At 41.4% G+C, this 23938-nt stretch overlaps 1 protein-coding gene across 1 annotated transcript in view; it reads left to right on the top strand.

Annotated features, from left to right (window-relative positions):
- Nucleotides 1-23938, top strand: part of DNAH3 (dynein axonemal heavy chain 3) — a 229731-nt gene that overhangs the window by 171882 nt on the left and 33911 nt on the right. Inside the window, exons 50-52 of the mRNA XM_052659374.1 lie at nucleotides 623-839; nucleotides 3012-3194; nucleotides 13633-13831. Of these exons, the coding sequence (XP_052515334.1) occupies nucleotides 623-839; nucleotides 3012-3194; nucleotides 13633-13831 (599 nt within the window). The remainder of the gene's footprint in view (nucleotides 1-622; nucleotides 840-3011; nucleotides 3195-13632; nucleotides 13832-23938) is intronic.

The raw sequence follows: 23938 nt of genomic DNA on the forward strand, positions 1-23938 counted from the left end.
GTTACTGTCTGGTCCTAACCAGAAAAAGTCTGCTGACCCCTGATTTAACATGTAAATAAAATCACACATATTGAGACTTACCTGCAGTAGTTAAGAATCCATGCTTCCAGTGGATTCTTAACCAATGCAGGGTGTGTGGGTTCAATCCAGGTCAAGAAACTAAAATCCTACATGCCACGAGGTCCAGCCAAACACACACACACACGCACATTACTATATCATAAATTTGGTGTTTAAAATATTTAGAAAACTCCTTAACACAATTGGTTTGTTTTGTAATTCTATAATATATTATTTTATGCATTAAAATATTATTCTAATAAAATATTATTCTGAAAAGTCCAGAGGCTTCATCAGACTTCCAAAGATTAAAAACTCCTGCTTAAACCCTGGTGATTCACAGAAGTGATTAAAGGTAGAAATTGCCTGATCAAAGTTCATTCTAGTAAGAATATATACCTCCCCAATCCTTCTTGAGGCTCTGTTGACATGCTTCAAAGAATTGGGGGTTCTAGCTGGCCACTGTGAGTGGCTTTCTCACATCCTTACTTCTGTAAACCAAAGCTATGCTAGATCTCTGGTGCAAGTTGGGCCTGTCTGACCACCTTTGTGTCCTCAACAGAGTCATTTCCATGTGCAAATATTTCCAGGAGAGTGTGAAAAAGCTGTCACTTGATTATTACAACATCCTTCGAAGACACAACTATGTTACCCCCACCTCCTACCTCGAATTGATCCTAACATTCAAGACACTCCTGAATAAGAAGAGGCAAGAGGTTGATATGATGAGGAATCGATATCTGACAGGCCTGCAGAAACTTGAATTTGCAGCTTCACAGGTAAGCACAGACAAAACAGTACTGGGACAAAGAGGTCCAGAACTAATTGGATGCGGTGAAGCACTTGTTCAGATGCAGAAGTCAAGAGAGCACAAAAATAAAGACAGCATCTGACCCTGTGCCCACCTCACTCGCTTGACCTAATCCATTACAATAAAATCCAATAGTATACATAAAAATACAATGGTATATATAAAATATGAGGCTTCCCTGGTGGCTCAGAGGGTATATGGTGACTCAGCTCAGTTCAGTTCATGTCAGTCGTTCAGTCGTGTCCAACTCTTTGCGACCCCATGGACTGTAGCATGCCAGGCCTCCTTGTGCATCACCAACTCCCAGAGTTTACTCAAACTCATGTCCATTGAGTCAGTGATGCCGTACAACGATCTCATCCTTGCTGTCCCCTTCTCCTCCTGCCTTCAATCTTTCCCAGCCTCAGGGTCTTTTCTAATGAGTCAGTTCTTCACAGCAGGTGGTCAAAGTATGAGAATTTCAGCTTCAGCATCAGTCCTTCCAATGAATATTCAGGACTGATTTCCTCTAGGATGGACTGGTTGGATCTCCTTGAAGTCCAAGGGACTCTCAAGAGCCTCCTTCAACAACCACAGTTCAAATGCATAAATTTTTCAGCACTCAGCTTTCTTTATAGTTCAACTCTCATATCCATACATGACTACTGGAAAAACCATAGCTTTGACTATACGGACCTTTGTTGGCAAAGTAATGTCTCTGCTTTTGAATATACTATCTAGGTTGGTCATAACTTTTCTTCCAAGGAGTAAGCGTCTTTTAATTTCATGGCTGCAGTCACCATCTGCAGTGATTTTGGAGCCCAAAAAAATAAAGTCTGACACTGTTTCTACTGTTTCTCCATCTATTTCCCATGAAGTGATGGGACCAGATGCCATGATCTTAGTTTTCTGAATGTTGAGCTTTAAGCCAACTTTTTCACTCTCCTCTTTCACTTTCATCAAGAGGCTTTTTAGTTCCTCTTCACTTTCTGCCATAAGGGTGGTGTCATCTCCATATCTGAGGTTATTGATATTTCTCCCAGCAATCTTGATTCCAGCTTTTGTTTCTTCCAGTCCAGAGTTTCTCATGATGTACTCTGCACATAAGTTAAATAAGCAGGGTGACAATATACAGCCTTGACATACTCCTTATGTGCTAATATACTGTATTTGTATTTCTCTTTCTAACTTACAAAGATGCTAATGATGATCCTATATGCAAGGCAGCAAAAGAGACACAGATGTAAAGAATAGACTTTTGGACTAAGTGGGAGAAGGCGAGGGTGGGATGACTTTGAAACATGTATATCACCATATATAAAATAGATGACTTGTGCAAGTTCAATGTATGAAGCAGGGCATTCAAAGTTGGTGCTCTGGGACAACCCTGAGGGATGGGGTGGGGAGGGATGTGGGAGGGGTTCAGGATGGGAGGACACATGTGTACCCATGACTGATTCATGTTGATATATGGCAAAAGCCACCACAATATTGTAAAGTAATTATCCTCCAATTAAATTAATTAATTTAAAAAATTTTTTAATTGCATGAGGGTAAATTCCAGCCCCTTATCAGGAAAATCTAATGTGTTAAGTTGTCTGAAAAATGGTCCAACTCCTCTGAGAGGTGGTGACCTCCCCATCAGTAGACGTATTCAGACAGTGGCCAGAATACTACTAGACAGGAATGTTGTAGAGGGCATCAGACTGTTGGGGGAAAAATATGAACTTTAAAGTTCTGTCCTTCCCAGGTATCTCAGCCATGTATATTCCTTCACAGACTTAAAAAAATGTAGGGGTTTTTCCCCTAACTTACTTCTGTCTTTCCCTGCCCCCAATACTAAAGTGTAGTGTAGGCTCAATACAAGAATACCTTTTTTTAATATTGTATCTTTTTTTAAAAAATTTAAGATTACTATTATATGTATAGCGCCTATCATGGAGCTTGATAATTATAACACATAGCATGAACTAAATAATGAAATATTACAAGATCAAAGAGAGAAACTCCAGCCAACAAATATGTACCCAGTACCATTAACATCATTTGTATTTTCTGCATGTATTATCAGTTAGAGAATCATTTCAGCTTTTGCAAGCTGTTCCATTTTGGGCATTTATATAGCTGACCTGGCACCCCACCCATCCTCTCTCCTTGCTAGGTAGCCGTCATGCAAGTAGAACTGACTGCCCTCCAACCCCAACTCATTCAGACCTCTGAGGAGACCGCTAAGATGATGGTGAAAATCGAAGCAGAGACTCAAGAAGCTGATGCCAAGAAACTGCTAGTGCAAGCAGATGAAAAAGAAGCCAATGCTGCTGCTGCCATTGCTCAAGGAATCAAGGTATAACTTGCTGAGAGGCAAGAAAGGGAACCAGCAATTTCAGGGTTCATCTATTATCTCACTAGAGCCTAACAGAGTCTCACAGAATATACACGGTCATGCCTGTCTTGCAGAGGGAAAAAATGAGAAATTAAAGGTTAGTTTCCTAGCATCACATAGCTAGTAAAGGACACCTGGTTCTCTCCAGGAAGAATTGTTGTTTTACAGATACTCTCCATCTCAATCAAAGTCGCATAAGCCCCAGCAGGATCTAACCCTGTCTCATATTTCTTTCTTCTCATTGACTCTTTTCTGGCCCCAGTGGCTTCCTAGCTATTCACTAAACAAACACAAGGCATGTCCCACCTCAGGGCCCTTGCACTGGCTGTTTCCCTTGACTATCTCCTTCACCTCAATCATGTTTTTGCTCAAATGTAGCTGGTATAAGGTGTGGAGTAAATATTTGTCAAATGACAGAATGTTGAATCTAGAGGACCCCATCTGAAGATAATTTTTGTACCAAAGAAGAAAAGTCCTGGAAAGGGCTTCACCTGTATTCAGATATTAGAAGCAAATCTGATTAATGTTCATATTATATATTTCTCCAAGCATTTTCAAATATACAATTCCATTTGAGTATCTCAATGACTTTGGACTTATAGTAATGACGGCCATCAAGGTCTGGAAGCCAACAAAAGTGGAGTTCAGTGGTAAACTGACTTGTACGATCTGTTGGTAGGATCCAACTCCAAGGCTCATGGCCCTTAGCTGAAGATACTTGTCCTTGTGCCCCACATAGCAGTTAGAAAAATTCTTTTGACCATTCTTCAAACAAGAGCTTGAACAAGAATTAGTTTGTATCTCATTTCTAGGTCATGGGGCACTTTTTTTCAAAAGAATAGGCCTTTTCTTCAGTGAGTCCTGAGATTCACCTGGGTCCAGTCCCTGATCTCAGAGTTCCACGATGCACACCCTGGAAAAGAGAGACATGCTCACTCATAGTCCTACTGGTAGGACTGCCAGTGGAACCATGAAAGACCATAAAAGACATTGGCCACTGGGCACATAATGTAGCAGGTAATTTACCATTCTATAACAAGATGATAATAAGAGCTACTACTTACCAGCACCATTATGGTGTATTTGAAAGTAAAGTGAAAGTCGCTCAGTCATGTCTGACTCTTTGTGACCCCATGGACTGCACAGTCCATGGAATTCTCCAGGCCAGAATATTGGAGTGGGTAGCCTTTCCCTTCTCCAGGGGATCTTCCCAACCCAGGGATCAAACCCAGATCTCCCACATTACAGGCAGATTCTTTACAAGCTCAGCCACGAGGGAAGCCCAAGAATACTGGAGTGGGTAGCCTATCCCTTCTCCAGCAGATCTTCCCGACCCGGGAATCAAACTGGGGTCTCCTGCATTGCAAGTCGATTTTTACCAGCTAAGCTACCAGGGAAGCCCATGGTGTATTTGGTATTCCTTTATTTAACAAATATTTATTGAACACTTACTTTTTGCTGGCGCTTTTCTAGGCAGTGGGGAAATGGGAGTGAATAAGAGAGTTTCTTCTCTCTTCTCTCCTCTACTTGATTTACATTAACTTTCATCATCCTAGCAGCCCTGCAAGGCAAATGGTATCATTCCTAGTTTACAAATGAGAAAATCATGATACAAGAACTAAAATGATTTGCTTAAGATCACACAGTAACAATGTGATTGAATCGGGATTAAAATTCACAGCTCTCTGATTCCAAAGCCCTTGCATATGACCATTATTCCAGGAGTTACAAAAATTAGCAGCTGTGCAATATAATATGCTATGATACATACAGTATTTCTTTTAATTTGAAATAGTTATCAACTTTCAAAAGTCAAAAGATTTCAAGTAAAAATTCTAAAATTTCAGCTTTCCTTAGAAAAAAATTGGCGTCTTGGGTAACATTGGACCTTCATTCCTGGGTCACATCCATTGGCAGCATTAAATAGATGCTGTCCTTTGTGTGTTCCAGCTCATCAAACTCCCAGTCAGCTTACCTGCCACACTCATATCAGCCCCTGTGCTGAGTGCTTAGTCGCCCAGTCATGTCCAACTCTTTTCAACCCCATGGACTATAGCCCACCAGGCTCGTCTGTCCATGCGGATTCTCCAGGCAAGAATACTGGAGTGGGTTGCCATGTCCTCCTCCAGGGGATCTTCCCAACCCAGGGATCGAGCCCAGGTCTCCTTCATTGCAGATGGATTCTTTACTGTCGAGCCACCAGGGAAGCCCGGTGGCTGGCCCCTAGAGCATGTGAATTTGCAACTCTTCCATGGTTCTATAGAAGAATCAGGCATGTCAGGGCTCAACTTTGCTCTGTCCATTCCTAACCAGTTTCCTAACCTATAAAATGGAGATCCTGAGAGAAAAACATGTAAAGCTTATGGCATGTGTCCAGCACACAATCAGAGCTTAACAGCCCATGTTTACTATCCTCCAAAATTGTCATTCTTAACCCTGTGCCAAGTGGACTTGCCTGTTTTATGAAGACCAGTCTCTCACCATGTGCAAGTATTCTCACATATAGGGTTCTGTTGTACAATGTCAGGGGAAAACAGTGACTTGCTGGAACAGGAGGGAGGCAAGAGGTGACATCAGGTTTATAAGGAGATGGCCCACCATACCCATTCCTGGGCAATAAACTGCTGCCACCTAGGGTTTTGGTGTGAAGGATGAGGTCTAGTGTTCTGCCATCCCATCCCCAAGTACTGGGAGCGACATCCTGGAGGTGAGTCAGGAAGTGGAAGAAACTCTCCAAGGAGGAGAAGAAAACCTGTGCTTGCTCTAAGGCTTTTTTTGTAAGGACCAGAAATCCCTCCCGAACCTCTCATGGCTACAGTCCTTTTCCACACAAGGATGGCTGATTTTCTTTAAACTCTTCACACACCTAGAAATGAGGGAACCTGGGAGAGTACCCAGTGTGGTACTTAATGAAGTTCAGAGGTTCTGCAATGGAATGGGATTCTCACTAGGAGGATCAGGAGATTGGCAAGAAAAGAGTCAGTCCTCAAACACTTTGCTCCCAAGTAAAATGGATTGCTTAAATTGGTCCATTCTTTTTAAGCTAATGTGCCATTTCTTTCCCCCATAATGAGAATCATAACTAATGCCAGAAGTACTGCAGAGTTGATTACATTTTGTCAGTAAGCACTGTGAGATTCATAAGCCTTGAACAGCCCTGCTTGCTCTGTGCACTGCTAAGCTACAGGGGTCATTTTTAATTATAATTTCTTATCATGGAAGCAAATGATGTAACAGTAATAACACATACAAAATGACTTTTAAGAGCTCAGCTTTAACACTTTTCCACTTTTCCAGGCTTTCCTCTAGTTCCTGTCTATACACATGGATAGGTTTATCATTGCAACCATGGCATAATTGTGACTTGTTTTATGGTTTTGTTTCCTTAACAGCTTATCACAAATGTTTTTCCAAAATGTCATATAATCATTTTAATAACCATTTTAAGTAGGTGCTTCACCCATCAAGTAGCCATTCCCCTATTGGGCATTGAAGTCTATTATTTCCTGCCTTGTTCTCAGTGTTTCCAGAGTATCAGTTTGAGTTTTTCAACAGAGCTGTGTGCCAGAATCACCTTTGGCGTTTTAAAAATGCAGATTCCCAGACCCCTCTAGCTCACACCAGACTGAATGAATCAGAACCTCTGGGTGTGGAACTTGATAATGTGGATGCTCTAAATGCTCCTCAGTGACTCTGATGCGCAGTCAAGATTGAGAATCACTGTTTTACAACTAGAGGCCTTTTGCACCTTCATGGATCACAGCCTTGTTGTGGCAAACGAGCTTGCTGTGTAAAGCAATGAAGATATGAGCCGTGCTATGCAAGACAGACAGGTCATACACAGTGAAGAGTTCTGACAAAACAAAGGCCACTGGAGGAGGAAATGGCAAATCACTCCAGTATTCCTGCCAAGAAAACCCCATGAACAGTATGAAAAGGCAATAAGATATAACACCAGAAGATGAGCCCCCCAGGTCGGAAGGTATCCAATATACTACTGGGAAAGAGCAGGGAAATGGCTTCAGGAGGAAAGAAGATGCTGGGCCAAAGTGGAAATGACACTCAGTTGTGGATGTGTCCGGTGGTGAAAGTTAAGTCCAGTGCTGTAAAGAACAATATTGCATAGAAACCTGGAATGTTAGAATCAAGGTAAATTGGACATGGTCAAGCAGGAGATGGCAAAAGTGAACATCTACATTTTAGGAATCAGTCAACTAAAATGGATAGAAATGGGTGAATTTAATTCAGGTAACCATTATATCAACTACTGTGGGCAACAATCCCTTAGAAGAAATGAAGTAACCCTCACAGTCAACAAGAGTCCAAAATGTAGTACTTGAGTGTAATCTCAAAAAAGACAGAATGATCTCAGTTTATTTCCAAGGCAAACCATTCAGCATCACAATAATCCAAGTCTATGCCCCAATCATTAGTGCTAAAGAAACTGAAGTCAAATGGTTCTATGAAGACCTACAAGATCTTCTAGTTCAATTCAGTTGCTCAGTTGTGTCTGACTCTTTGCGACCCCATGAACCGCAGCTCGCCAGGCCTCCCTGACCATCACCAACTCCCGGAGTCCACCCAAACCCATGTCCATCAAGTTGATGATGCTATCCAACCATCTCATCCTCTGTCATCCCCTTCTCCTCCCTCCCTCAATCCTTTCCAGCATCAGGGTCTTTTCAAATGAGTCAGCTCTTCACATCAGGTGGCCAAAGTTTTGGAGTTTCAACTTCAACATCAGTCCTTCCAATGAACACCCAGGACTGAGCTCCTTTAGGATGGACTGGTTGAATCTCCTTGCAGTCCAAGGGATTCTCAAGAGTCTTCTCCAACACCACAGTTCAAAAGCATTAATTCTTCTGCGCTCAGCTTTCTTTATAGTCCAACTCTCACATCCATACATGACTATTGGAAAAACCATAGCCTTGACTAGACAGACCTTTGTTGGCAAAGTAATGTCTCTGCTTTTGAATATGCTCTCTAGGCTGGTCATAACTTTTCTTCCAAGGAGTAAGTGTCTTTTAATTTCATGGCTACAATCATCATCTACAAGGATTTTAGAGACCCCAAAATAAAGTCAGTCTCTGTTTCCACTGTTTCCCCGTCTATTTCCCATGAAGTGATGGGACCAGATGCCACAATCTTAGTTTTCTGAATGTTGAGCTTTAAGCCAACTTTTTCACTCTCCTCTTCCGCTTTCATCAAGAGGCTTTTTAGTTCCTCTTCACTTTCTGCCATAAGGGTGGTGTCATCTGCATATCTGAGGTTATTGATATTTCTCCCAGCAGTTTTGATTCCAGCTTGTGCTTCTTCCAGCCCAGCATTTCTAATGATGTACTCTGTATATAAGTTAAATAAGCAGGGTGACAATATACAGCCTTGACATACTCCTTTTCCTATTTGGAACCAGTCTGTTGTTCCATGTCCAGTTCTAACTGTTGCTTCCTGACCTGCATACAGGTTTCTCAAGAGGCAGGTCAGGTGGTCTGGTATTCCCATCTCTTTCAGAATTTTCCACAGTTTATTGTGATGCACACAGTCTATAAGACCTTCTATAACTAACACCAAAATCATGTCCTTTTCATCACAGAGGAAGTAAGAAGTCAAGAGATATTGGAGTAACAGACAACTTTGGCTTTGGAGTACAAAATGAAGCAGGGCAAATGCTAACAGTTTTGCCAAGAGAACACATTGGACATAGCAAACATCTTCTTCCAACAACACAAGAAACAACTCTATACATGGACATCACCTGACGGTCAATACCGAAATCAGCTTGATTATATTTTTTGCAGCTGAAGATAGAAAAGCTCTATACAGTCAGCAAAAAGAAGACCTGGAGCTGACTGTGGCTTAGATAACAAGCTCCTTATTACAAATTCAGCCTTAAATTGAGGAAAGTAGGGAAAACCATTAGGGCATTCAGGTATGACCTAAATCAAATCCCTTATGATTATACAGTGAAGGTGACAGCTAGATTCAAGGAATTAGATCTGTTAGACAGAGTGCCTGAAAAACTATGGACAGAGGTTCATAACATTGTACTGAAGGCAGTGACAAAAACCATCCCAAAGAAAAAGAAATGCTAGAAAGCAAAGTGGTTGTCTGAGATCTGAGATGTTGTAAAAATAGCTGAGGAAAGAAGAGAAGTGAAAGGCAAGGGAGAAGGGCAAAGATATATACAACTCAATGCAGAGTTCCAGAGAATAGCAAGGAGAGAAAAGAAGACCTTCTGAAATGAACAATGCGAAGAAACAGAGGAAAACAACTGAATGGAAAAGACTAGAGATCTCTTCAAGAAAATTGGAGATAGCAGGGGAATATATCTTGCCAGGATGGGCATGATGAAGGACAGAAACAGTAAGGAGCTAACAGAAAGAAAGGAGATTAAGGAGAAGTGACAAGAATACACAGAAGAACTATTAAAAAAAAAGTCTTAATGACCTGGAAAACCATGATAGTGTAGAAATTCACTGAGAGCTGGACATCTTGGAGTGTGAAGTCAAGTAGGCTTTAGCAAGCATTACTACAAGCAAAGCTAATGGAGGTGATGGAATTCCAGCTGAGCTATTTCAAACCTTAAAAGATAATGCTGTAAAATGTGGCTGTCAATATGTCAGCAAATTTGGAAAGTTCAACAGTGGCCACAGAACAGGAAAAAGTCAGTTTTCATTCTAATCCCAAAGAAGGGGAATGCCAAAAAATGTTCAAACTACCATACAATTGTGCTCATTTCACATACTAGTAAGCTTATACTCAAAATCCTTCAAGCTATGTTTCAGCATTATGTGAACTAAGAACTTCCAGAGGTACAAGCTGAGTTTAGAAAAAGCAGAGGAACCAGAGATCAAATTGCCAACATCCACTGGACCACAAAGAAAGCAAGGGAATTCCAGAAAAACATCTGCTTCTGCTTCATTGACTACACTAAAGCCTTTGTGTGGATCACAACAAACTGTGGAAAATTCTTAAAGAGATGGGAATACCAGGCCACTTTATCTGTCTCCTGAGAAACCTGTATGCAGGTCAAGAACCAACAGTTAGAACTTTACATGGAACAGACTGGTTCAAAATTGGGAAAGGAGTATGTCAAGACTATATATTGTTACCTTGCTTATTTGACTTTAATGAAGAGTTGTTGTTGTTCAGTGACTAAGTTGTGCCCAACTCTTTCCAACCCCATGGACTGCAGCACGCCAGGCTTCACTGTTCTTCAGTATCTTCTGGAGTTTGCTCAAAGTCATGTCCATTGAGTTGATGATGCCATCCAACCATCTCATTCTCTGTCACCTGCTTCTCTTCCTGCCCTCAATCTTTCCCAGCATCCAGATCTTTTCCACTAAGTTGGCTCTTCACATCAAGTGGCCTAAGTATTGGAGATTCAGCTTCAGCATCAGTCCTTCCAACCATATTGAGGGTTGATTTCCTTTAGGATTAACTGGTTTGATACTGGAGTGGGTTGCCATTCCCTTCTCCAGGGGATCTTCTCAACCCAAGGATTGAACCTGGGTCTCCCACATTGCAAGCAGATTCTTTACCATCTGAGCTACCAGGGAAACCTAATTGGCTATACATCAATACAAAATCAAAAGTTTAAGGTTAAAAAAAATGCTGTCTTTAAACTCAACATTAAAACAAAAAACTAAGATCATGGCATCTGGTCCAATCACTTCGATGCAAATAGAAGGGGGAAAAGGGGAAGCAGTGACAGATTTTATTTTGGGGGGGCCCTAAAATCACTGCAGATAATGACTGCAACCATGAAATTAAAAGATGCTTGCTCCTTGGAAGGAAAGGTATGGCAAACCTGGATAGCATATTATAAAGCAGAGACATCACTTTGCCAACAAAGGTCCGTGTAGTCAAAGCTATGACTTTTCCAGTAGTCATGTATGGATATGAGAGTTGGACCATAAAGAAGACTGAGTACCAAAGAACTGATGCTTTTGAATTGAGGTGCTGGAGAAGACTCTGGAGATCCCTTTGGACATCAGGGAGATCAAACCAGTCAGTCCTAAAGGAAATCAACCCTGAATATTCATTGGAAGGACTGATGCTGAAGCTGAAGCTCCAATACTTTGACCACCTGATGTGAAGAGCCGATTCATAGGAAAAGATCCTCATGCTGGGAAAGACTGAATGCAAAAGGACAAGGGGACAGCAGAGGATGAGATGGTTAGATAGCATCCTCGACTCAATGGGCATGAATTTGAGCAAACTCCAGAATATAGTGAAGGACAGGGGAAACTGGCATGCTGCAGTTCCTGGGGTTGCAAAGAGTTGAACACAACTTAGTGACTGAACAACAAAGGAGGTCTTTTGAGTCATTTGATGAACAACCTTGCTGGAACCCAGGCCTTACCCCTTAGGAAAGAAGCACAGCCATCACAACATTGGGAGGCATAATGTGACAGTGGGTCATAAAGAAGGCTGAGTGCCAAAGAATTGATGCTTCTAATTGTAGCGCTGGAGATGACTCCTGAAAGTCCCTTGGACAGCAAGAAGAGCAAACCAACCAATCATAAAGGAAATCAACCCCAAATCTTCATTGTAAGAACTAATGCTGGAGCTGAAGCTCCAATATACACATACATGTAAGAAGGTGGAACCTCCTTTATTTTGTTTGCTTATCAAAATAAACCTGCAGGACATAGATTTTGAAACATGCTGCTTTTGACATGCTCTTGTGAAATTTCACTTCAGTCATGACTGTGTTATCACTCCCTGGGCTGGGAGACTACCAGAAAATTCACTGAGTGGGGAGCCAGGGGCCCAAAGTTGGAACTTGGCTCAGTGACTAACCAGTTTTGTGGCCTTGGTTAACTCATTTTTTTCTCCCAAGACCTCATTGTTTTGTTGTTGTTGTTGTTGCTGAAGGAAAAGAATTGGACTGCTAAATACAGTTGTATTTACAGGAGATTGGGTCCAACCTTCCCCATCCTATCCCCTCCTCTGGCCCCACAGATACCAAAATGCTCAGATGCTCAAGCCCCCTGCCTTCTGGATCTGTGGTCCCAAATCCACAGTTACAGAGGGCCAACTGTAATCTATACAGAATTTTATAATGTTGAGATTTCCTTTTTTGAAAAAAATTGAGATATAATTCACATACCACTAATAGTCACCTTTTAAAATCATGCAATTCAGAGGGTTTTTTTAGTATATTCACAAAGTTATACAGTCATAACCACTATGTAACTCTAGAACATCTTCATCACCCAAAAAAGAAACCTATATTCATTAGTAGTCACTAACCATTTCTTCTACCCAGTCCTGTCAACCACTAACCTACTTTCTGCCTATATGGATTTTCCTTTTATGCACATTTTATATAAATGGAATCATATAGCAGGTGCCATTTTGTGTCTATCTGGCTGGTTTCACTTAGCATAATGTTCTCAAGGTTTATCCATGTTGTTGCATGAATCATTACTTCATTTCTTTTTATGGCTGAATAATATTCCATTGTATTAATTTTGTTTTTAAACAAAGAAATAATGGACGAAACATATCCCGTTCTCTTTTTCCCAGGACTCACTATCCAGCTCTAGTCTTTATCCCCATTCCTCATCCTTAAACTCTGGCCTTAAGCATCACCCTGTCCCCAGGTTCACCCCTATCCCATTTCTGAGCTATAGTGCGTTCTAGACTCTCACCCTATCTCTGACATTCTCCCACGCCTCATGCCTTATTCCTCCCCAAACTTGCCGTAATCCCCTTCCCATGTATCACTCACAGAGAGGCTTCATTTTTCACTTCATCTCTCAACCCATCATTGATCAGCTGGTATGAAGTCACTCATGGCATATATCCCCTGGGAATTAGTTAAAAACCAAAAGCTTGATTTTGTAAAAGATTATAGACCAGGTTTGGAGAAGGCAATGGCAACCCACTCCAGTACTCTTGCCTGGGAAATCCCATGGACGAAGGAGCCTGGTAGGCTATAGTCCATGGGGTCGCTAAGAGTTGGGCACGACTGAGCGCCTTTGCTTTCACTTTTCACTTTCATGCATTGGAGAAGGAAATGGCAACCCACTCCAGTGTTCTTGCCTGGAGAATCCCGGGGATGGGGGAGCCTGGTGGGCTTCCATCTATGGGGTCGCACAGAGTCGGACACGACTGGAGCAACTTAGCAGCAGCAGCAGCATAGACCAGGTAAATTGTCAAAAGTCCCAGGCATCCAAACCACAGCTCCTAAATGCATGCATGCTTCCCTGCTGCCTTTCAGAGCCATCCTTGCATGCAAACCTCCAGGAGAAGACACTGTCCTGGGAGGACACTGGGGCAGGAAGCACCTCTTCCCACTTCTGCTGCTTCTCCCAGGGGCAGACCTTGCTTCACCCTCAGTATGCTGGGCGCTGGGCACTCACGCTTTCTGTCCCTGTGCTGCCTACAGAATGAATGCGAAGGGGACCTGGCAGAGGCGATGCCGGCACTCGAGGCTGCGCTCGCTGCACTGGACACACTGAACCCGGCAGATATCTCGCTGGTGAAGGCCATGCAGAACCCACCCGGTCCTGTCAAGCTGGTCATGGAGAGCATCTGTGTGATGAAAGGGCTGAAACCAGAGAGGAAGCCAGACCCCAGTGGCAGCGGTAACCCCTTCCAGCACCCTTCCCAACCCAGAGGCGTACACAGGCTGCCCTCTCCTGATAGGAAGGGTGCCAGCATCCCCACTCATTCTGTCCCAGGCCTGCAGGCCGTATCACGGTGTCTTATGAGAAATAAGATAGGCCCCAGGATATGGGTGTACTCACTTGTGTTTCTTCACCATGCTCTCTCCTCTCAGTCAGTAAGGAGAATGCAGGCATCTTTAGGTGAAGCCAAACTCAGTCAAGGCCCCCGCCAATTGTTACAGAAATGAAGGTCATGCAGACAAGAGGACTGATAGGGAGCAAGCACACAGAGTAATATGTGGGTGAGAGGGAGGGGGAGAAACAAAAAGAGCTCGGGAGAGAAAGATAAAGGAGAAACTGAGAAAAAGAGAGAGAGAGAGACACTGAAAGAGATAACCAGAGGGAAAGGGAGACCAAGACAGACACAGAGAAATGGAGAGAAAGATAGTGAGACTGAGCAAGAAATAGAGACCTGGAACCTACATGCATGCACATAGGCATGAAGAGATCATAAACAGAGAAAGAGGTCGGGATGAAAAGAAATCTGGAGGAAGAAAGGCAAACACAGGCAGGGGTGAATGGGAGAGTGAGAGACTCTTACAGTGTCAGATACAGATGACAGAGAAAGATATTGGCAAGAGAGAAAAGCAGAAATAAGCTAAGACACAGAAAAGCTGAAAGTGAACAATGGAGACAGAGCAGAAACACACACACCCACCCTCCCACATCCCTCCCCGCCCCCCACCCCAGAGATACAGAGACATACAAAAATCGAGAGTGGGTGGGAAGAAAATAGACCAGAAAGAAGAGAAAGAGAGACAGGGAAACAAAGACACACACACAGAGAATGGTGGTAGGAGGTGAGGTGGAGCGTGAGCCACTGGTGAAGGATTAGAGGAAGAAAGACAGGGATAAAGGAGGCAGAGAGCAAAACTTACAGGCCTGAGGAAGACCAGGATACAGAAACTCAGAAGACGGGAGAAAAGGAATAGGGGAGAGAGAGAGGAAAGTTTATATAATAGAGCCTAGAAGCATGAATAAGTGAAAATTCATTCTTAAAATTTAAATTAGATGTAGAATCTTGCACTAAAATCAGTGTCTTAAAACTGAAAGAAAAAGTGAAAATGAAGTTGCTCAGTTATGCCCGACTCTTTGTGATGCCATGGATGGTAGCTTGCACCAAGCTCCTCCATCCATGGGATTTTCAAGGCAAGAGTACTTAAAGAGTCTTAAAACTGAACAAGGACTTTAAAAACCATCTCCTGTGATATTTCTTGCCTTTTGAATCCTTGTATCCTTCAAACAGTCCTGCTATTCCTCCATTGCTTCTGAAATGTTAGAAATTCCTGATCCCTCCTTTGGGAGACTCTGGCTTCTGCTTCCCAGTGAATAGCATTCCCTCTTGGCTGGTTTCAGGACAAAAACCACATGAAGAAATGCAGAGGTGATCAGAAACGGACAAATAGGGAGAGGATGTTACAGGAGACTCCTCTAGGGAAGCATCTGAGGCGTAATAAGTTAGTCTGAGTAAAGATGAGCTAGCCAGTGCTTTTCCACTCTGGCTGTACCCTGGTATACCTGGGAACTTAAAGAATGCTAAAGCCCCTGCCCCTGTTCCTAGAGATTCTTATTCCTTTAGCCTAGGGTGTGGCCTGAGCATTAGTATTTTTCTTAAAGCTCCCAGGTGATTCTAAGATACAGCCAAGATTGAGAACTACTGAAATATGCAAAGCAGGGTCAGGTCTCAAAAATCAGTTCTCTTCTTCGATCATTTGATGTTGGCCACAGGATGCATCATCCACCTTTCTTATTTTAAAATTGAAGTTAACTTTTTGTAAAGTTAACACAAAAATTAACACAAAATAACTCACAGAATTTAGCCAGTATATTGGGATAGAGCAAAAGCACAAATAAATTAATTTTGTACTTAGTCGCTCAGTTGTGTCCGACTCTTTGAGACCCCTGACTGTAGCCTGCCAGGCTCCTTTGTCCATGGGGATTTTCCAGACAAGAATGCTGGAGTGGGTTGTCATGTCCTCCTCCAGGGGATCTTCCCAACCCAGGTCTCCCGCACGGCGGGTGGATTCTTTACTGTCTGAGCCACCAGGGAAGCCCAAATTAGTTTTGGATACCTTAAATTAAAACAAAGCAGATCATTTCTTAGGATGCAAACAAAAACTTTTATTGGAAATATTTGTTTGGCGTCTAAGCTTGCTTTAGAAATAGGACATGTTTGACTTGTTGTATCTAATACAATATCTCAAGTACAACACTTTTTTTAAAAAAAACTTTTTATTTTGTAGTGAGGTTTAGCTGATCAATATTATGATAGTTTCAGGTGAACTGTGAAGTGATTAAGCCATACATATACATGCATCCTTTGTACCCCAAGCTCCCCTCCCATCCAGACTGCCACATAACATTGAGCAGATATTTTTTGATGAGTGGAGCTTGGCAAGGGTTTATCATCAAAAAGAGTGACTTTCTTCTAACACATTGACAAAAGGAGCACTTCCTGGGATGGGATCAGGGCTCACTCATTTATTAGTCATCATGAGGGGTGCTAAGGTGAACAAAGGCCCTGTTCCGTTTCAGGGCAGGCTGAGGACAGCCCTCTGTCTGGTTGCAAGTCTGCAAGTTGCTTCCCCCACCCTCACTCTTTCTCTGGAGACACTCAATCACTCACTCACTCACTCACGCACTTCAGTTCAGTTCAGTTCAGTTCATTTCAGTCGCTCAGTCGTGTCCAACTCTTTGCGATCCCATGAATTACAGCACACCAGGCCTCCTTGACCATCACCAACTCCTGGAGTTCACTCAGACTCACGTCCATCGAGTTGGTGATGCCATCCAGCCATCTCATCCTCGGTCGTCCCCTTCTCCTTCTGCCCCCAGTCCCTCCCAGCATCAGAGTCTTTTCCAATGAGTCAACTCTTCGCATGTGGTGGCCAAAGAACTGGAGTTTCAGCTTTAGCATCATTCCTTCCAAAGAACACCCAGGACTGATCTCCTTTAGAATGGACTGGTTAGATCTCCTTGCAGTCCAAGGGACTCTCAAGAGTCTTCTCCAACACCACACTTCAAAAGCATCAGTTCTTCGGCGCTCAGCTGTCTTCACAGTCCAACTCTCACATCCATACATGACTACTGGAAAAACCATAGCCTTGACTAGACGGACCTTTGTTGGCAAAGTAATATCTCTGCTTTTGAATATGCTGTCTAGCTTGGTCATAACTTTTCTTCCAAGGAGTAAGCGTCTTTTAATTTCATGGCTGCAGTCACCATCTGCAGTGATTTTGGAGCCCCTCAAAAGAAAGTCTGACAGTTTCCACTGTTTCCCCATCTATTTCCCCTGAAGTGATGGGACCAGATGCCATGATCTTAGTTTTCTGAATGTTGAGCTTTAAGCCAACTTTTTCACTCTGCTCTTTCACGTTCATCAACAGGCTTTTTAGTTCCTGTTCACTTTCTGCCATAAGGGTAGTGTCATCTGCATATCTGAGGTTATTGATATTTCTCCTGGCAATCTTGATTCTAGCTTGTGCTTCTTCCAGCCCAGTGTTTCTCATGATGTACTCTGCCTAGAAGTTAAATAAGCAGGGTGACAATATACAGCCTTGACATACTCCTTTTCCTATTTGGAACCAGTCTGTTGTTCCATATCCAGTTATAACTGTTGCTTGCTGACCTGCATATAGGTTTCTCAAGAGGCAGGTCTGGTATACCAGGTGGCCTGGTATTCCCATCTCTTTCAGAATTTTCCACAGTTTATTGTGATCCACACAGTCAAAGGCTTTGGCATAGTCAATAAAGCAGAAATAGATGTTTTTCTGGAACTCTCTTGCTTTTTCCATGATCCAGCAGATGTTGGCAATTTGATCTCTCATTCCTCTGCCTTTTCTAAAACCAACTTGAACATCTGGAAGTTCACAGTTCACGTATTGCTGAAGCCTGGCTTGGAGAATTATGAGCGTTACTTTACTAGCTAGAAGGACTGATTCATCCCAAAGATGACAAAACATGCTCTATCAGACCCACCTCCCATATTTGGAAAAGAATATTCAAAATATTAATATGTGCTCATGGATCGAGTTGCCCTCTTCATGTATGACTGGGGAAAAGGGCAACATTCATTAAATTCATGTTAAAAACTGATAATCAAGCACTGTTCCAGATTGTAATAAGCATAGAAGGAGCAAACAAGTTTTTAAATGTATAATTGATTTACTATATTAGTTTTAAATGTATAACTAGTGACTCAAGATTATTATAGATTATAGATTAGGTTATAGATTATTATAGGTTATCTAGATTGTAGATATAATCTATTTATCTAGATTATATAAAGTTATTATAAAAGACTGACTATATTCCCTATGTTGTACAGTATATTCTTTAGCTTACTTACTTTAATCATAGCAGTTTGTACTGCATAATCCCCTGCCTTTTTATTGCTACTCTCCCTTCCATCTCCCCACTGGTAACCACTACTTTGTTCTCTAGATCTGTGAGTCTGTTTCTGTTTTGTCATATTCATTCATTTGTTTTATTTTTTAGATTCCACATATAAGTGATAACATATAGTACTTGTCTTCCTCTGTTAGATTTATTTCAGTAAGCAATGTCCTCCAAGTCCGTCCATGTTGCTACATGGCAGTATTTCATTCTTTCTTATAGCTCAGTAATATTCCATTGTATTCATTATCTTCTTAAGCCAATCATCTCTTGATGGGCACTTGGGTTGTTCCCATATCTTGCCTATTGTAAGTAATGGTCCATGAACATTGGGGTGCCTGTATCTTTTTGAATTACTATTTTTGCTTTTTTCTGGATACGTATCCAGGAGTGGAATTGTTGGATCAATTTTTAGGTTTTTGAGAAGCCTCCATACTGTTTTCCATAGTACCTGCACCAATTTACATTCCCACTAACAGTATTTGAGAGTTCCCTTTTCTCTACATCCTCTCCAACATTTGTTATTTGTGGTCTTTTTGATGATAACCATTCTGACAGGTGTGACATGATACCTCATTGTGGTTTCAATTTGCATTTCTCTAATAATTAGTGATGTTAGGCATCTTTTCAGTGTGTGTTAGCTATCCGTATGTCTACTCAGGAAAAATGTCTATTCAAGTCTTCTGACCATTTTTTGATTGGATTGTTGTTTTAAATACGGAGTTGTATGAGCTGTTTATAGATGGATATTAGCCTCTTACTGGTCATACAATTTGTAAATAATTTCTCCCATTTCAGTAGGTTGTCTTTTTGTTTTGTTCATCATTTCCTTTTCTGTGCAAAAGCTTTTAAACTTAATTAGACCCCATTTGTTTAGTTTTGTTTTGCTTTTGTTTCCTTTGCCTTGGGAGAAGAATCCAAAAAAAATTTGTTATGATTTATATCAAAGAATGTTCTGCCTATATTTTCTTCTAGGAGTTTTATGGTTTCTAGTCTTATGTGAGTGAGTGAAGTCGCTCAGTCATGTCCGACTCTTTGTGACCCCATGGACTGTAGCATACCAGGCTCCTCTGTCCATGGGATTTTCCAGGCAAAGGCACTGGAGTGGGTTGCCATTTCCTTCTCCAGAGGATCTTCCCAGCCCAGGGATCGAACCCGGGTCTCCCACCTTGCAGGCAGACACTTTACCATCTGAGCCACCAGGGAAGCCTTTTATTTAGTTTTAAATCCATTTTGAGTTTATCTTTGTGTATGGTGTTAGGAAGTGTTCTGATTTGCTTCTTTTACATGTAGCTGTCCAGTTTTCCCAGCACCACTTATTGAAGAGATGATCTTTTCCCTGTTGTTTATTCTTATCTCCTGTGCTGTGCTTAGTTGCTCAGTTGGCTCCTCTGTCCATAGGGATTCTCCAAGCAAGAATACTGGAGGGGGTTGCCATGTCCTCCTCCAGGGGATCTTCCCAACCCAGGTCTCCCACATTGCTGGTGGATTATTTACCATCCGAGTCACAAGGAAAGCCCTTTTTGTCTCCTATATCATGAATTAATTGACCATAAGTGAGTATGTTTATTTCTGGGCTGTCTATTCTGTTCCATTGATCTTGCATCTGTTTTGTTGTATCAGTCCTATACTGTTTTGATTACTGTAGCTTTGTAATATTGTCTGAAGTCAGGGACTGAGATAACTTCAGCTTTGTTCTTTTTTTCTCAATATTGTTTTGGCTGCTCAGGGTCTTTTGTTGTTCTATATACATTTTAAGATTATTTTTTCTAGTTCTGTTTTTAATATTTTGAAAGGTTTTTACATTAGATTACTTTGGGTAATATGGACATTTTAATATTAATTCTTTCAATTCATGGCATGAGATATCTTTCCATTTATCTGTACCATCTTCAATTTCCTTCTGCAGTGTTTTATAGTTTTCACAGTATAGGTCTTTCACCTCCTTGGTTAAGTTTATTCCTAGGTACTTTATTCTTTTTGATGATTTTAAGGAGATTGATCTTTGCTTTCTCTTTCACTATTAATGTATAGAAAAACAACAGATTTCAGTATATTAATCTTGTATCCTGCAACGTTACTTAATTTATTTTTCAGTTCTAATAATTTTCTTTTACCCTTATGCCCTGTTCCTTTCTATTTATTATTATATCTATCATAGATTTTTGACTTAGGGTTACCATGGGGGTAATATGTGTTGACCTATAAAGTGTATCTACTTGTTTAAATCTGAGAGTCATTTAAGTTCAAACACATTCTAAAATATTTATATATTCACTCCCCTCCTCCATGTTTTGTGCTTTTGCTGTCATATTATACAGCTTTATGTTTATCCCTTAACTGTTTATTTAGTTATAGTTGATTAAACAATTTTTCTCTTTTAATCCTCATACTAGGTTATTTAAGTGATTGATCCACAGCCTGTACTATATATTTGCCTTTACTAGTGGGATTTTCCCTTTCCTATAAATTCTTACTGCTTGTTATAGCCTGTTCTTTTCCACTTAAAGAAGACACTTTAACACTTCTTTTAGATTTGGCTAGTATTGATGAAATCTTAGGTTTTGCTTGTCTGAGAAGTTTTTATCTCTCCTTCAATTATGAATGATAGTATTCCTAGTATAGTATCCTACGTTGTAGGGTTTTTCCTTTCAGGACTTTATATATATAATTTCACTGCCTTCTGGCTTGCAAAATTCAGCAGAAAAATCACCTGATACCCTTATGTAAGTTCCCATGTATGTGACTGTCTTTCTTTTGCTGCTTTTAGAATTCTCTCTTTATATTCAATTTTTTGCCATTACAATTATGATACCTCTGTATCACCTCCTAGGGGCACATGTCCCAACCTAATCGCTTCTACTCCCTTCCTGCACAACTCCATGTGGATCTTTGCTTACAGCCTCGGTTGTCAAAGAATCTTCCTGCCAGTTTCCAGTTGGTTTTCAAAAAAATTTGCTCCACATGTAGATATATTTTTTATATGTTCATGGGGGGAAGTAAGCTCAGTAACATACTACTCTGCAATCTTGTTGCCCTCCCCCAGAAGCTTACAGCTTTGAGGAAGAAGCACACAGTTAAAACTAAACCAAAAAAAAATATATATATATATATATATATCACAGATTGCTATTTCTGGCAATCTATAAAGCAATCTATAAATCTGGAAATCTATGGATATTCTGGCCTCTGAGATGAAAGAAAATGCTCCATAGTTCAGTTCAGTTCAGTTCAGTTCACTCACTCGGTCGTGTCTGACTCTTTGCAACCCTATGAACCACAACACGCCAGGCCTCCCTGTCCATTGTAAACTCCCAGACTTTACCCAAACTCATGTCTGTTGAGTCAGTGACGCCATCCAACCATCTCATCCTCTGTCTCCTCTTGCCCTCAATCTTTCCCAGCATCAGGGTCATTTCAAAGGAGTCACCTCTTTGCATCAGGTGGCCAAAGTATTGGAGCTTCAGTTTCAACATGAGTCCTTCCAGTGAACACCCAGGACTGATCTCCTTTAGGATGGACTGGTTGGATCTGCTTGCAGTCCAAGGGGCTCGCAAGAGTCTTCTCCAACACCACAGTTCAAAAGCATCAATTCTTTGGCACTCAACTTTCCTTATAGTCCAACTCTCAAATCCATACATGACTACTGGAAAAACCATAGCTTTGACTAGATGGACCTTTGCTGACAAAGTAATGTCTCTGCTTTTTAATATGCTCTCTAGGTTGGTCATAACTTTCCTTCCCAGGAGTAAGCGTCTTTTAATTTCATGGCTGCAGTCACCATCTGCAGTGATTTTGGAGCCAAAAAAAATAAAGTCAGCCACTGTTTCCCCATCTATTTGCCATGAAGTGATGGGACCAGATGCCATGATCTTCGTTTTCTGAATGTTGAGCTTTAAGCCAACTTTTTCACTCTCCTCTTTTACTTTCATCAAGAGGCTTTTGAGTTCCTCTTCACTTTCTGCCATAAGGGTGGTGTCATCTGCATATCTGAGGTTACTGATATTTCTCCCATTCTAGCTTGTGCTTCTTCCAGCCCAGTGTTTCTCATGATGTACTTTGCACATAAGTTAAATAAGCAGGGTGACAATATACAGCCTTGACATACTCCTTTTCCTATTTGGAACCAGTCTGTTGTTCCATGTCCAGTTCTAACTGTTGCTTCCTGATCTGCATGCAGGTTTCTCAAGAGGAAGGTCAGGTGGTCTGGTATTCCCATCTCTTTCAGGATTTTCCACACTTTATTGTGATCCATACAGTCGAAGGCTATGGCATAGTCAATAAAGCAGAAATAGATGTTTTTCTGGAACTCTCTTGCTTTTTCCATGATCCAGCGGATGTTGGCAATTTGATCTCTGGTTCCTCTGCCTTTTCTAAATCCAGCTGGAACATCGGGAAGTTCACAGTTCACGTATTGCTGAAGGCTGGCTTGGAGAATTTTGAGCATTACTTTACTAGTGTGTGAGATGAGTGCAATTGTGCAGTAGTTTGAGCATTCATTGGTATTGCCTTTCTTTGGGATTGGAAGGAAAACTGACCTTTCCAGTCCTGTGGCCACTGCTGAGTTTTCCAAATTTGCTGGCATATTGAGTGCAGCACTTTCACAGCATCATCTTTTAGGATTTGAAATAGCTCAACTGGAAATCCATCACCTCCACTAGCTTTGTTCATTGTGATGCTTTCCAAGCCCCACTTGACTTCCCATTCCAGGATGTCTGGCTGTAGGTGAGTGATCACACCATCATGATTATCTGGGTTATGAAGATCTTTTTTGTACAGTTCTTCCGTGTATTCTTGCCACCTCTTCTTAATATCTTCTGCTTCTGTTAGGTGCATACCATTTCTGTCCTTTATCAAGCCCATCTTTGTATGAAATGTTCCCTTGGTATCTCTAATTTTCTTGAAGTGATCTCTAGTCTTTCCCATTCTGTTGTTTTCCTCTATTTCTTTGCACTGATCACTGAGGAAGGCTTTCTTATCTCTCCTTGCTATTCTTTGGAACTCTGCATTCAAATGGATGTATCTTTCCTTTTCTCCTTTGCTTTTCACTTCTCTTCTTTTCACAGCTATTTGTAAGGCCTCCTCAGACAGCCATTTTGCTTTTTTCATTCCTTTTTCTTAGGGATGGTATTGATCCCTGTCTCCTGTACAGTGTCATGAACCTCCATCCATAGTTCGTCAGGCACTCTATCTATCAGATCTAGTCCCTTAAATCTATTTCTCACTTCCACTGTATAATCATAAGGGGTTTGATTTAGATCATACCTGAATGGTCTAGTGGTTTTCCCTACTTTCTTCAATTTCAGTCTAAATTTGGCAAGAAAGAGTTAATGATCTAAGCCACAGTCTGCTCCTGGTCTTGTTTTTGCTGACTGTATAGAGCTTCTCCATCTTTGGCTGCAAAGAATATAATCAGTCTGATTTCAGTGTTGATCATCTGGTGATGTCCATGTGTAGAGTCTTCTCTTGTGTTGTTGGAAGAGGGTGTTTGCTATGACCAGTGCATTCTCTTGGCAAAACTCTATTAGCCTTTGCCCTGCTTCATTCTGTACTCCAGGCCAAATTTGCCTGTTACTCCAGGTGTTCTTGACTTCCTACTTTTGCATTCCAGTCCCCTATAATGAAAAGGAC

The sequence above is a fragment of the Budorcas taxicolor genome, chromosome 2 (assembly GCF_023091745.1).
Source record: "Budorcas taxicolor isolate Tak-1 chromosome 2, Takin1.1, whole genome shotgun sequence".
Classification (NCBI taxonomy): domain Eukaryota; kingdom Metazoa; phylum Chordata; class Mammalia; order Artiodactyla; family Bovidae; genus Budorcas; species Budorcas taxicolor.